The sequence below is a fragment of the Cygnus olor genome, chromosome 4 (assembly GCF_009769625.2).
Source record: "Cygnus olor isolate bCygOlo1 chromosome 4, bCygOlo1.pri.v2, whole genome shotgun sequence".
NCBI lineage: Eukaryota > Metazoa > Chordata > Aves > Anseriformes > Anatidae > Cygnus > Cygnus olor.
In genome coordinates, this window is record NC_049172.1 from 68482852 (window position 1) to 68498623 (window position 15772).

At 38.1% G+C, this 15772-nt stretch overlaps 1 protein-coding gene across 1 annotated transcript in view; it reads right to left on the reverse strand.

Annotated features, from left to right (window-relative positions):
- The window catches only part of CFAP99 (cilia and flagella associated protein 99), a 56652-nt gene that overhangs the window by 750 nt on the left and 40130 nt on the right, over nucleotides 1-15772 (reverse strand). The window contains 3 exon segments of the mRNA XM_040556052.1: nucleotides 1994-2156; nucleotides 9726-9931; nucleotides 14856-15007. Of these exon segments, the coding sequence (XP_040411986.1) occupies nucleotides 1994-2156; nucleotides 9726-9931; nucleotides 14856-15007 (521 nt within the window).

Here is a 15772-nt window from a genome sequence, read left to right on the forward strand (position 1 = left end):
CTCCAAAGCCACAGAATCTTATGTTCTTTCTTTGCCATCAGGTTATTCTTGAAGCTGTAAATGAACAGTGGCACAAATCCTATCAGACTCTGCTGGTTTGCTGATTTACAAGCTAGGTTCACAAGGGATCATTCCCCATAAAGCTCGTAAGAAACAGAAAACAGCTACTTTTTAATCTGATATTTCACTTAAAATGGTAGAAAAAATACATTTTCTTAAATTAATGGTAGCTTTCTGTATCTTAGTTTTCCAAATTGAAATATACATTCTGTTTTACTAAGAACTTAATAGTGATTTATTAACAAGTGTTACTTTCACTTCTACCAACACAAATGTGTTGGGCCTCAGAGGCTATCACAAACGTAATTGAAGCTACGATCTGACTTGGGACTTTAATACATGGGGTGAGTTTCACTTTTTGTCTATATATTGAGAAGCCTAAAAGGTAGCAGTACAAACTGAATGCCAGATAGCTATTACACCATAACTAAGGATTATTTTCCTATAGTCACTCTAACACCATGTACAGCAATATGCAGTTCAACTAGAAAAAGATGCTGCTGGGCATATCTGACCAGAATTGAACCACTTCGCTGTAATAACATTTGGACAGGGTCATGCAGAGCTGAACAGCACTGATGGAACAAACGCCAAAGCATCTAAATAATTTATAGTAACCTTAAGGTTTTCCTGTGTTTTTCTTTTCTCTTTTTTTTTTTTTCTTTTTTACAGATGTCTTAACATTTGAGCAGACCGTAAACAAAAACACTGTGACATCTTAGGAGACTTAGTGTGTAAAGCTACAATCAAAAAAAAAAAAACACGACAAAGTCTAACTTCAAAACACCTTTCAAGCCTTGGCTTTTTTCACATTTATAAAACACCAGAGCACTCACACAGAACCACATCAGTAGTCAAAAGTCGTAGCTCTGAATTTATAATTTCTTTATTTAAAAAATGTCTCACATTTGTAATTATATAGCTGCTTTCCTTTCAAGTCTGCATTTATTCCTTCTACTTTATACTGGACCTCATTCAGCAAAGTGATTAAGCATATGTTCAAAGCCTCAGTTCAGAAAGCCATCCCAATTTAGGAAATGCTTTCTTCAAATAGGCCTTCAATATTTTCTTTGCTAAAAGGAATAGACCTAGTGTCTATGTAAGCACCTACATGTTTTGCTTGCTGTGGCTTGAAATGGGACTTCTGAGGGCAGCAACCACTGATACTCTGAAAGATTGCACTATTTCAGTTTTTAGACTATACACACTTGAAAAATACATTTTTCCTCTTGATTGAATTCAGCTTGATCCTTCTCACAAAACAGGTAAAGAGTTACTATTTTTGTAGGTAAAGAATTACTATTTTAGGATTAGGAGATTTAGTTCTAATTTTATAATGCTCTAGTACAGCTTTGAAAAAGTGACCCCGTTGTGACTGTTCACTGCAGTGTTTCATACGCCGAGGGAGACGTACTGTTACTGCTACATGAACCACTTGTAAATGTTAGGCACGTGTGAGGCAATGGCAGAGGCAGCAGCAGCAGTGGGAGCAGCAGCTCTCACCCCTTGTCTTTAGACACTTGCCATGGAAACACAACCAGTATAAACCAGCATAAAGCCCACAGGCTTACTGGTGCTTCCATTCGATGTTGTGGGACCAGGCTGAGGAAGGGTCAGGTAAAAATCGTGGGAATGATAAATTGGACCATGCCTTGGGTGCGAGAAGGGGAGAACCTGTTTCAGTAGGATGAGAGTGAGTGGTAACACAAGTGGGAAGCTCGGTATGGGACAGATGGATCTGTGGTAGCAGAACGTATGGCATGGAGCTCAGGTCAAGGCTATGGTTTGGGGACACTGTGCCTATGTGGGGAGTTGTCACTGTCACCCAGGTGTCACACAACCTGCTTCTACCACCCCTGCCAGTGCTGGCAGTAGAGTCAAACCCTAAACAGCAGATCTATCACACAGCATTTCCCTTAAGTAACTCTCAGACCTTCCTTGATGTAATGCTGGTTTTCTGGGGAGTAATCTTTAAGAGTCCTGCTTGCTTTTTACGCTCCATTGCCTTCTCTACAATCTTTTTCTGTAGGTTTAAAATGCGTTCATCTTTCATATGACTTTCACCAGCCTGGGACTTTCTTTTCTTTTCTTCTTGTCTGCAAAACGAAAAAGAAGCAATGAGAAGGTAAAATAATATCAACCTACAGAATAAATCCATCTGAGTATATATTACGTGGATGATAATGAATTCGCTCTTGCTTCTGGGGACCAGCTAGACTGAAAACAGGTATAAATCATATAGCTCAATGAATGTGGAATTCACAGCTTGCTTCTTGTTGTTTACAGAACAGCATTACTAAACAGGATAGAATAATTTCTTCCCACAGGATGCCGTGATGACAATAGCTGAAGTATTTCAAGCTGACATGACATTCTTTGGAAAAAAAAACGTGTGCAAAACTTGTGTTAATGCTACAGCTTTTTGCTTGTGAGAGCTACAGAGTTTTCTTTATATGATCATTAGTATTCATCTCAATTGCTGTATTCCTTGGCAAATGAAAGATATTCTTTCCTGTGTAATCTCAATGCCCAGATTCAGAATATATGGGGCAGTGATGTACGAAGGTTAGAGGGTCTAGGTGGGCATAAATTGATAGTACCATGTGTAGCATATGTGTAAGGCATAAGCATAAAAGAGAGGTCATTGGATAGTCTTTTTTTTTTTTTTTTCCTTGCTTTTTTTCCCCTTCTATTATAGCTCCTTTTCTGTCCTTTGTTACATTTTATCTGTTTTTGCCTACTTTCACCCAGCTGGTACAACCTACTCACAACTTTTCATGTAAGTTGCACCACCTTGCACAGTGACTTACTTACATCCAGCTTTCTCTTTTGTACATTGCCCTTGGATTTGGCTTAGTATCATCAGGCTGTAGCGTTACATTATGCCATGAGCAGTTGTCATTCTCTGGCCAAATCCAGTGCTAAAGTAAGTGTCAGACCTACCAAGGAATACACATCATATATCACCTGGTTAGATCTGATGCCTTCTCTCAGCTGGCAAGGGTAGTTTTCTCCAAGGTCCTTTTATACTGCAGTAATACAACATTACATTGCTATTATGGGAAACCTGAATAGGATTCTGAACAACCAAGAGCAGAGTGCACTGGGGCCATATTCAGCCAATACTGGAACTGCTGCTCTGTGAGTGGCAGGACTAATTTCACTGACAGGTTGCCCCTTAGAAATGTTTTACAACAGAACTGTTTCTTCATCGCTTGGGCGTATAAGTATATAAGCTTAGAAGTATAAGGCACACTCTTCTCATGACCTGCAGAGGTCCCTTCCAACCTTAACCATGCTATGGTTCTCAAGGAGCTGGAGGAAGGGGATGAAGGAAGAGGTTTTCCTTCTGAAGCTAGAACCAGTTTGCTTTAAAAAGGTCTGTATCGAGATTCCAGGGATGCAAACACTTCTTTCATCTCGGGAGAGATGTTTTTGTCTGCCTTGTTAGCTTCATCCTTGCTAATAGGAAAATCCTCGTAATAGCAGGTATTCTTCAGAGCAGCCATTCTGTTCTCTGGTTCCCTGAATCCTCAGGAACTGGGTGAAGGGGAAATTTGACTCATGATACATTCTGAAATGTGACTGTGAACTCTAAAAAAGGGGCACAGTTTAGCTTGGTTTCTCATTTCCAGTTGCTTTACTGAGACACTTCCTGAACTGTGCTGCTTGCGTCATGCTGTCTGGATGGGATAACACTTCCGTACCTTCCCTGATACGGTGACATGCTCTGCGACACCGAGATTAATTCTTAACACTGTTCTCTAAGTCTAAAAATGATGTACTATCATTTAATCTAATTGAGAACATGGGATATTTCTCCTTGCACTGTAACGAGGAGTAGCATTCCAAGGGTATAGGAGAATATAACAAGGTTTTTACGTAAACACTTGATGATTAAATATTGTCAGTGGGAATAAGCAACAAAACCTTTCATTACATGCAAATCCAGATTCTTGTAAATACCACTACGGGAAAAACAGCAAGAAGTTTAACATCATGGAGCAGCAGCAGCAGCTGCTTATGAATTAACATTGTGAATAGTTGGTTATCATCAGACTGATATTCAGTCCTCTTCAACATGAAGGCATGTGCCAGCCATCTACACTATTCCAAAAAGCAGCCAGTCCCATACATTTTCAGATACCACAGCACATCCTAATGGAAACTCAAAGAGGGGAAGAAAGTGCTGGTTTTCTGTGATGGCCAGTTAATGCCTTTTAGGACTCAAGACAGCAAAACCTCACACAATTTCTGTTTCCCCATATCACATGGGAAGCAAGGTAAGAGTCACTTGGAATGGGATAGTACACAGCTAGAAGAATCCTCTCCAGATTCAATAGGAAATTATCTGATAATTTCTGGAAAACCTATACAGAGATCCATTATTATTATTATTATTATTATTATATTTATCAGCTATTGGTATTGAGTAAACAACTTGAATAAAAAGCAGTCTTTAAGAATGGTCTTGGTTCCTAAAAGGTATTGTCAAATCTTTGGTCCAAGAGAGAATTTGTGTCTTTTCTTTTGGTCTCAGACAAGAGTTTTCTGCCCCTTTGTGAATCTGCCATAAATAAATAAACAAAATAAAATTCCCTATGAAAGACTTTGAAAAAAATTGCAGTCCTTTTAATGTCCATATATATTTGAAATGGTTTAATGAACTCTAGTTTTTGCTTAGTGACCTTGTCAGAAATTACCTTTTAGTGGTAAGGAATGAGATGAGATTCTTGTATGTGCCTAAGGAAGTCTGTAGTAGTGTGGGGAGTATGTATAAACTACTTAAAGGAGGAAGGGTAAGGTACTAATGAGAGATTCAACAGAACATGGATTAAAAACGAAAACAAAATAAAACAAAAACCGAGGTTTTTTTATCTACCACTGATTTCATTCTCTACTCACTTCCTGTGTATACTGTGCATACAGTCAACAGCAGGAAGACTTTGGCTCACTGTGATGAAGTGCAGAGCAATTCAATCAGTGATGGGTAAAATGTGTCTTTTCTACTTAAAAAAAATATTCCAGCCCTTGTAAACTGAAGTTCACATCCCATACTCATTCTCTCAGTGATTTCCTTAAATAACATAAAGAATTAAAAAAATATATATTTTTACTTCACATTTTACAATTTCTAATGGAATTTGGCAGTCCAGGTTCTTCTTATTTACATATCCCTTGTAATTATTTATCTGCCCTGCAATTTTAGCGTTTGGCCAAAAGGACTCTAGGTCCAACAGGTCATCTGGCCTATAACTGAATAAGCAACTCAGCACTAAAGGTTTTCCCTGTATGAGATGAAAGCCCTTGGAAAAGCCAGGTTAGGTCATCCCAGCTGCGTTCAAAAAGTGGGGAGCCTGTACATTTGCCCAGAGGATTCCTCCTGAAATCCAAACAGTGTCTTCATTTACATTCTCAAACTCCAGACGTGCATTGAAACCGTGAGATAGATGCATGACAGTTCTTAACTGATTCAATACTAGCAGCAGATGGAGTAAAAATGGCTGCTTGACCATTCTAGGCACCAAAATATCACTTGAGCATCTAGGACTGTTTTTATATGCTCACCTTACAAATAGTCTTGTGTTGTGCAACAAACACAAGCATATTTTTAAAAGCAGAAGGAAACTTGAAGAAGTATGGTTGCCCCATACTGCAATAAACAATACATTTTTTGCTATTTCCTCTTTCTTTCAGTCTCAGTGACTAGGGCCGTCTGTACTTCACAGTACTTTGTCTTTTATCTGTCCTGCACTATATAATCTTAGTTATTGCAATGAGGAAAATGAATGTATCTGTTAACAGCTCACTGTTAAGGGAGCCATTATTTTCATACTTAAGCATACTCTACTGCCAGATTGATTACTGTTTTGTACTAATGTGAGGGATTTCAGCATTCAAATTCTGGCTCTCTTCCAAAACAATTAACTTGCTAAGCACCTCATTTCAGGTGGGAAAGCGACTGTTACTCTGTTTTCCTCAGCTGAAATAAAGATTATCAAGCTGTATAATCAGTGTTCACCCACAGAACTGCAGAGTGGTGGAGGCAGGCAGGGAGCTCTGGAGGCCACCTGCTCCAATCCTGCTCAGGCAGGGCTGCCCAGGACCACGTCCAGGTGGCTTCTGAAGCTCTCCAAGGAGGGGACTCCACAACCTCTCTGGGCAACCTCTGTCCCCCACACAGCACAGAAAAGCTTCCTGATCAGGTTCAGATGGCACCTCCTGTGTTTCATTTTGTGCCCACTGCCTCTTGTCCTGACACGGGGTACCGCTAAGAGCCTGACTCCATCTTTTTACAGCCTCCTTTCAGATTTTTATGCTGATGATCCATCATTGCTGATGAATTTCTTCCTACTGTTTCAATGCTAGTGAAGAACTGATTACCAGCGGCAGGGATTGAGAAAACAAACCTTACTTCCCTACTGCAATCACATACAGCACCCTAAGTACTTGCAAAATTTGTGAAATTAATGAAATCCAAAATATTATGAAATACCAAACCAAGGTCCCTCATATTGCTAATTATTCTGACTTCTGTGTACCTTACGTATGTGGCAGTGGCTGAAGGGGGCATGGATATGCTACTGTCATCTATGTGAGACACTAAAATGTGAGAGACAATAAAATAGTGTGGTGTTTCCTAGAGGGGCTTGCAGGGGAGCCAGGAATTGAGTATGAGAAGTTTTGTGAAACAGCCTTTCTCTAGATAGCTTTAAACCACATGAATGGGGAGAACATGCAGCCCCAAGACCAGGCTAAATCTAACCCAAAGCAAAACCACCAAGCCACAGATAATGTGGATGGAGGGAGCCTCAGCACCAACTGATTTTATCTGCTGCTTGATTCTTACTGAGTTTAATTACCTGCAATATAGACGTAGCCTCACTAGAGTGAAAGATCTGAAGCATACAGGCACATACCCACAGTACATTAGGATGTATTCAAACGGTCATAAATCTTTTGGTGTTCATGTTTGAAAGCTCAGAACTCCAATGTTTGTCCACTTCATATGCCAGTGCTGATTTTCAAACTGTGTGAAATTCTAGCAATTAAAGGGACGTCCTGCGTACATACTGAATTGATTCTTAAGTGTTCTGCAGGCACTCACAAAGCTACTGCTGTGATGGATGTCATGGCTTGCAGTCTATTAAAGGCTGATGTCTCTGTAATTTTTCATGTTCCATTTCCTATTTTGTTTAATATAGTTCATTATATGCTTGCTCAATGTGCTTCTTTTGTGTTGATGTATGTCTGTTTGTAAATGATATTGAAAGGAACCTGCTTGGTAGGGACCCAATTAAACTCCAGCTGACACTAACTAAAGCACATTTGTTTGGAAAAGCTTAGCCATCATTAGCCATCATCATACTTTAGCTGATTAGCACGAGCCTTCAACATAACACAATTGAAGATATAACATGTAATTTCTTGTTGATGCACAGTGATATCTTATGAGCACCATTGGTAAGATTTGCTATTCTATCCCTGTAATTATGATTTAATTCTGTAAACATAATAATTTGCTCTTTACATCTTCTGTGCAGTATATCAATACAAGCCAAACAACTAATCACTCACATCGACTTGACAGAAATTTCAGGAGACTGGATCTGTAAATCAGGTTTAACTCATGAAGCCTATAGCTTGTTTAGAGAAAAACAAAAGCTGCAGCAAATTGTCTAGCACTCATAAATAGGCCAGCATGCTGCATATTAACACCACTATAGATTTGCATTCTGGATGATAATGCATTAAATACATTCCTGAAGAACAACATTTCTAGTATGTTTTGATGATGCCTCTTCATAGCAGATGCTCCCAAGCTATGAGACGTGAAAGAAAATGTCTTGTAACATCTATAATGAAATTTTATATTTGCTTTATTTGGAGAGCAACAGGACTCCATTAAAATAAAGTATATTCCTATATTCCTTACCATGAGTCTGAACAGAAGCTTGCAAACTCAGTGTTTAATTTCATTTAGATTCTACCATCTTTGGCATGGTGGTCTGTTCTAAATAACATTTCAAATATGTCGGGACAAAAAGTGAATCAAAGTTAACTTCACATTCAGGCATAGCTTATTTCAGGATCAGAAGAGTTTTAGATTTGAATTAAGGCAAAGAGTCTATATTAAAGAAACCCAGCACTACGCAATATGCACGGACTGCATTATCTACCACAAATGATTATTAGAGTGCTCACTAGAAGAAACACATTTTATAAGGTATACAAGTTCTTAACGCCTAGTTTGAATCTCTGGTGGAAAAGGATGACTTGAAATGCTCCCACGGGCTTGCACAACACTGAATGCTTAGAGATGGGAATTTATTTCCAGCTCTAACTCCATTTCAGGTCCTTTAGTCTTAGTCTTCTCTTTATAGATGCTGTAGAAGAGAAGTTCACTGATCTGTGCAGTCAATCCACTGGAGCTGCAGTTATTGATTCATTAAACTCATTAAACTATGCTCCCAAGTACTAACACAGTAAAACCTCACTCTTTGGAGATTAACTGTCAGCAGCAAACCAAATCACAGCTGGGACCGGTGAAAACTATTTGAATGAATACATCAATACTGCCTGTTGTGATTGGGATTTAGAACTGGAAGATAAACCAATAACATGAATTGAACTCTTACAAAGCCACCTTCGGTATTGAAGTGATAAACACAAATTTAAGACATGTCTAAAGATGCGTGCTTTTAGCCTGATAGAATATGTCTTCAAAATGCCAGCCCGAACACCTGCTTGCAGGATAAATATCGCAAGACAAGGACTAAACTATCTAACTCACAAAAGAAAAAAAGTGAAAGAAAACTTGCAAAAAAATGGCAAATAGTCAAGATGTATTAAGAATGGCATAAGATCAAGAGGTGTGCCATATTTTATACTTTTACACAGGTTTTCTTCTTGCTCAGATTTATTTGCAAATAGTTTTAACTTAGATTTTAAATTCTTTGTGGAAGGGACCTGTCTTCTGCATATGTAACCATCTATGATGGTTATGGATCCTTTATGACAATGAATAATAAATATGATAATGAATAATAAATATGAATAATGAATACAAAATTTGATCAGAGAGCCTGTAAGCAAAGATTTTTCTCTTTGATCTACTGCTATAATTTATTTAATTTATAATTTATTATTATTATCAGAAAATCTCCTTCCTAAAATATCTTTAATTTCCAAAATAAAGCCTGCTCTTTTACATAACAAATGAAATTCAAGGAAGAAGACTATAACCCTAGTGTATTGGTTTAGATGAAAATGAGAAACCACTTTTAGTAGCAAGTTAGAATGATTTTAATAAAATCAAATTAGTTCTGATTAACTGAAAAGGAGCAAAAGAAAGGCACAGCATCTTTCACAAGATATGATTTTGGCTCCCAATCCTGAGGCAATGCTGTCAACACTAGCCTATAGAGTGTCTTCAACCACAAATTCAAACTGATGAAAAAGATTTGTTACGGTTGATGCAAAATATTTTCAAGAATAAAATGGAAATCCTGGCCCCAGTGTAATCTTTGACAGAAGTCACACTGCTTCATAAAAGGGCAGTATTTTGCCCCCCCCCCCTTTTTTTTTTTTTGAATTCTGAAGGGGCTAGCAAGATATTAACAAAGTTGCAATGTGTTGAATGTCATATGCTGTTTTATACTGACTTTAATGCAGCCGCTCGTCCAAGTTCTGCTCTGAACACAGAAATCTGGTCCAGTTTATCTAGAAGAAGTTGTTCCTTAGCTTGTTTTTCATGAATTATCTGGTCTCTCTTCTCTTCCTCTGCTGCCTTCTGTGCTTCTCTGAGTAGAGCGAGGCGTTCACGTAGTTCCACTACTGACATTTCACAAATTAAACCATGGCCACCAGTCTAGGAAATATGAAATATAGGTTAAAATAACACAGTAAATGGCAAGGGGAGAGTAAATGACTAAAACCAGAATATTTTGATTGTGTTCCAAATCATGCTGAACATGTTTTGACTTCAAAAAAGGCATGGCTCTAACCTAACTGTAATTTACAAGCTGTTTTTCAGGTGTAGAGCTCATCTTTTATATGTGTAAAAACAGTAGGCTCACAAAACATTTCATGAGAAAGCACTGAAGTATAGCGTAGATTAAACATAAACACATTTGCTGTCCAGAAAAAAAGTAGCTGACCTATCTTTTAGTTTTAGTTAGACAAGTTTTGAAATGTGTAAAAGTGCATATTTTCTAAGTTTGTAAAACTAGAACTGACCTTACACTCAAAAATACGCATTTTTTTTGTATTTATCTATTTCCAAGTTACAGATTTGATCTATGATGGCATCTACTATTTTTATCTGAAAAGACAAGGAATAAAAAGTGCTTTGTACACAGGAAATTCAAAAAAATGCCCAAATTTAAATTATTCAAACACAAATGTTTAACAAAAGCTTTTTAAAATCTGCTTTGCAATGAGAATGTGTTGTGGTTTAACCCAGCAGGCAGCTCAGCACCACACAGTTGTTCACTCACTTACCCCCAGTGGGATGGGGGAGAGAACTGGAAATAAGTTAAAACTCGTGGGCTGAGTTAAGGCAGTTTAATAGGACAGAAAAGGAAAGGAAAACAGTGGTAATAATAATGATAGAAGAATATACAAAGGAAGTGATGTGCAATGCAATTGCTCACCACCCCACTGACTGATGCCTGTCCCGTCCCCAAGCAGTGAACCCCACACCCCCGCCAGACCAACCCCTGCAGTTTTATTGCTCAGCATGATGTCCTATGGTATGGGATGTCCCTTTGGCCAGTTTGGGTCAGCTGTGGTGGTTCTGTCCCCTCCCAGCTCCTGGTGCACCCCCAGCCCACTCTGGCAGGGCAGTGTGAAAAGCTGAAAAGGCCTTGACTTAGTGTAAGCACCATGCTGCAACACCTAAAACATCAGTGTGCTGTCAGCATTGTTCTCATCCTAAATCCAAAACACAGCCTCATATCAACTGCTAGGACGAAAATGAACTCTATCCCAGCCAAAATCAGGACAGAGTGATAATGAGTCTGATTCTGAGATATAATGAGAGACTTCTGCATCTTAGATTGCATCTGAAGACAGATCATTTCTCAACAGTTGTGTATATATTTGAAGTTTTCAGCCCTTGTTCTTACATAAACTCTCCCTTTCCCTGGGTCTACGCATATATACATCTGCACAAAAGGGAAAACTTGCACAAACCCACATGAATATTGAGCCTCTCTGCAGCTTTCTTTGCAAAATTTCATCCCTTTCACACAAAATAACATTCTTTTGTCTATCAACCTAGATTTGGTACACATCTTTGGCACATATCTGGTACTATGGCATGTTATAATGGAATGCATAAGATGGGTGCAGAAGTCAAGATGCTTACCAGATAGAGCTGTATAAAATTAAGAGTGATATAATCATTAAGATTTTAATCACAAAGGCCTTGGTCTACTTAGTTCCATAGAACTAGGGCCAGAAAATTAATAACAAAGTTTGGAAAGGCTGAACTAGGGGAGGGCAATACAAAAGAAAAACCATTCCTCCAAATTTATTTCTAAGACTGAAATTAAGTGGTAATGATAAATCTATGTAAGTAAAAATCAATGCAATCATTTTAACAGAAATTATTCAGTTAAAGAGCCTTTGTGTTTTCATACAATCCTTTTTAGCAGAAAAAAAAGCCCTTGTACAGAATACTTAGTTGCTTGTTGATGGAACACTATTTACCTTTCTGCTTTTGGGCTTTTTACAAAACAGAATGTGAAGGAAAAAAACAAAACCAAAAAAAAAAAAACCAGGAAAAGAGAAGGATGCTCTGTCAAAGACAGATGTTCTGATTGTCTGTTTGGCTGCAAGAACTGACATGGTCCCAGCCCCTCTTCTCTGGCCTGGTATGTCATCTAAGCAGCCTGGTCAGGAACCCTTCCTTCACTGAGCATTTTGTGGCTGTTCAGAGCAGCAGGTCTATGAATCAGGGTGAAAGACGAGAGAGATGAAGAAAACAGTAATGGCAGCGGGAAGAAAAACATTTCCAAGGGTTTCTCCTACCATTTTGGTCCCCACAGCTTCTCTTTCTAAATCTTCAAAAGTTGAGTCAGTAGGAAGAGAACATCACCTCACTGTTTTTTCACCTAAAACCTGACTCCAGTTTTGGTTCGGTGGTTTCTGCTTCCACACTCCTCATGTTTACTGAACATGACCCAAGTAAGCATTGGTCACCAGTAGCATCAGAAGACTCATAGAAGAGTTTAATGTTAAACAGTCTTCTTTTTGCATCTTTTTCATAAACATGTACCACCATAGGCTACTGAAACAGTCAATGATCATTTATCTCGTTCTCAGATTTCAATTTAGGGTGAATTTGCAAATGGCAAATGCTATCATACCTTGCCTCTAATTTAAGCTACTCAATGACCACCAAGATGTATTCACAGAAAGTGAAAGGAAAATGTTTTACAACAAAGCATATGTCCCAGTGGTTGTGTGTGAGCATGGCAAGCAGAAACCAAAAAGGCCCAGGAAAGAGAATTTCCTAGAAGCATAGAATGGTAGAGGTGAATACTTTGAGTGTGTGCATTTCAAAAATATTCAGTGAAGTGGTTCCTAAAATAAGAAAGGTTCTATACTTGTGCAGTAGATAATGCTGATACTTAGGCAACTGAAGCGCCATCAAGTTAAGAACTGGGTACTTTAAAAATTGTGAGAATGAGTGTGAATTTTATGGACACATACTTAATTTCATTGAGCTTGAAAAAGCCTGTTGTAGAAAGAGAAAAATAGGGCAAGCTATCACCAAAAGAATGCTAAATGACTCTTGAGAACCATTGCAATAGTGAGTATGAGGGAACTGTGAAATAAGCTGAGATATCATTCAGGTTGACTCTCTTACACTTGCAATATGACCTACATGGCCACCCCATTTCCAGCAACCTTACACTACAGTAACCTCACAAATAGCATAAGCTTGATTTCAAATGAGTTTTTCACGTATGACTTGAAACCTGTTATGTTTTTCTGCTGTCTTTTCAGATGAGCTGGATGGGAAAATGCACTTAAAGCCATATCTGTACTTAGAAACAAACACGATTCCAGCGGAAGATCTATGTCAGGGGTTGACAGCCACTGTAAGTGGCAATGAAATGAACTAGGTTCACAAATAAAAAAGTACTGACATTCCATTCACCTTCACTTGCCTGAATGAGAACCTGCACCATTTTACCATTGTGATTGAAGAAGTAATGACATTTCCACATCCAACTACATTATACTGTTGTGTCTTTGCAGCCTACATCTTATGACTTTGCAGCCTACATCTTGTGACTGAATCATCTGGGTAATAACTGTGCAGTGAGACCACGCGCTACAGGCTCTGTTTAGGGATGACAAAATGTGAAGCTCTATCTGGAGCAGTAAGAGACCTATAGATTGGAGTACCTTTCAGGTATTTCTATGCAGACAGTTTACATTATCTGTGGTGTAAAATAATTATTTGTACTCTTCACTTATTTTTTTTTTCTTTTTTTTTTTTTTGATTAGGTTTCAGTATTATTTCTCCATGGATGGCTGGAGTGAGTCTGGGTTTGAAAAAAGAGAATTGCATTCTTTGGCTGGAAAGGTGGAGAAGCAAAGAGAGTAAAGGAGGATTTGACATCTGGGGAGTTGGTTTTATTATTGTTCACCTATTTCACACTTAAGATTAAATGTGTTCTAAATTCTGATAAATGAGATGGGTGCTTTATCTGGAGCCTACAAATACAGCAGGTAGCTTTAGAATCAGTGAATGTCTCAGTTCTCTTCAGAGGAGCAGGAGATAAAACCAAAGCATCATATAGACTGTTTGAACAGCCCCATGGAAGGAAGACCTGTTCCTTCTGTATGGTTTCTGCAGACTAGCCATGGATGGTTTTGAATTTGTTATCTTCATTTGAATACTAATAAAAAAAAAGGAAGAAAAAAAACACAAAATGATTATATTTAAAATTGGTGGGGTTGTTTTATATTATGTTATTCTTCTTTTTAATTTGGGTGTGAAAAATGGAAGAGTATCTTTTAGCTACTCTGCTTCTGGTTTAGTGGTAGGATAACAGATTTCTAGATGCTGACTAAGTCTGGGAATTCTGCAAAAGTGCCCACTGCCAAGCCCAGTGTCAGGTATATTAGTTGTTGTGTATCAATAGTAAGTCCAAGAAGTTTGGGATACATTTACTGTGGACTTAACCACACACAGACAAGGCATTTGCACAGTACATGTGTAACAGAACAGCAGGTTTTGGGTTCTCTAGACAATCGCTTGTGTATACCTGAATGTCGACAGTTTTGAAAGCACAGGAAATTAATTTTGCCAATTACCATGGCAATCAACACAGCAATATGAAAAACAGTACAACAGTTCACACTTTGTTTTTGTGTCAGTCCTTACTGAGGACTGACAAATCTGTGACTTTTTGAAGGTGGATAGCACACGTTGTAATCACTTTGTAGTCTCTTTCTGAAGGATGTTGGGAAACCTAGATACCATTGGCAAAATTCAAAGAAAGTTCAAAGGGCGTAAGATTTCACTTACCATGAGAACTTTTATGTAAGATCTCACTTACCATCACAACATTCTTCATGGTAAAAATTTTATTTTATAAACTTCGTGAAAGTTTCATTTCAAAACTAATCTTTGTGTCATGGGGTCACTTTGCGTTTAACTCTACACATTCAGGCTGAGATATATCTGCATGCAGTACACAATTCCTCTGAACATGTGAAGCACATACAGTATACATTTATGTAAAAACTGTAGTTCTTCCTTTTGAGCTTACCTCAGTTAAATCAACAAACTTGTGTTTAAGGCTTGGTAAAGACTCAATGGCTCGTATTTGTTGAATTAATTCACATCTTTTCCGAAGCTTCTCCTCCTCTTCTTCTAAAGCTTGCCGAAGAAGTTCTCGATTTTCTTCACAAACTTCCTGAACTGAAAGAAAAGAACTAATCTCTGTTAGCTGATTGCATATTTTAACAAGTAGTCCATCTGGAGGAAAATTCATACGCATTTGTGAATAACGATAATAATACGGATCTAAAGGTACTTGAGGGAACAATCTGTCATTGGTGGGAGGAATGATTAGAGAAACAAATGAGTACTTCCCACCTCCAGTATCTATCATTCTATTCAACATAGAAGCATATTGTATACATACATAAAATAGACACTTTGAATTATTGCATCCTAATTTCTGCTCTAATTAATGTATACTGTTTCATTATTTAATAAAAGGATATGATGCAATTTCAAACATTCATAGTTTTTCAAGCTATATATATCGCAGAAATCATTGAATTACAAAGGTTGGTAGGCTTTGCTAGACCATTTTAGACTGGCTAACATTCTCTGCTCCCTCAAATACAAGTACGGAGTAAGATAAGCAGAGAAAAGTCTTCTGCTCACTAAAATATGCACAGAGGTAGCCCATTTGTACACCAGATGTTAAGATGGTATTGCATTCGAATATGTACAGACATGCCAGTCAGAACGGCCTTCTGCCTGGACTTCATTCGCTGATGCATTAACTGAAGAATTTTCTTTAAGAATTACGGAGGATGAGTAACATAATTTCTCTTCATCCTAATGAGTGGTCTGTCTCAGAGGTGCTACATCCTTCTCCCTTGTGATGCTGCCCTTCTGGGAGACGTCTTTTCTTTCCTCAGCTACAATCTTCTTTTCCAGACTGTCTTCTCT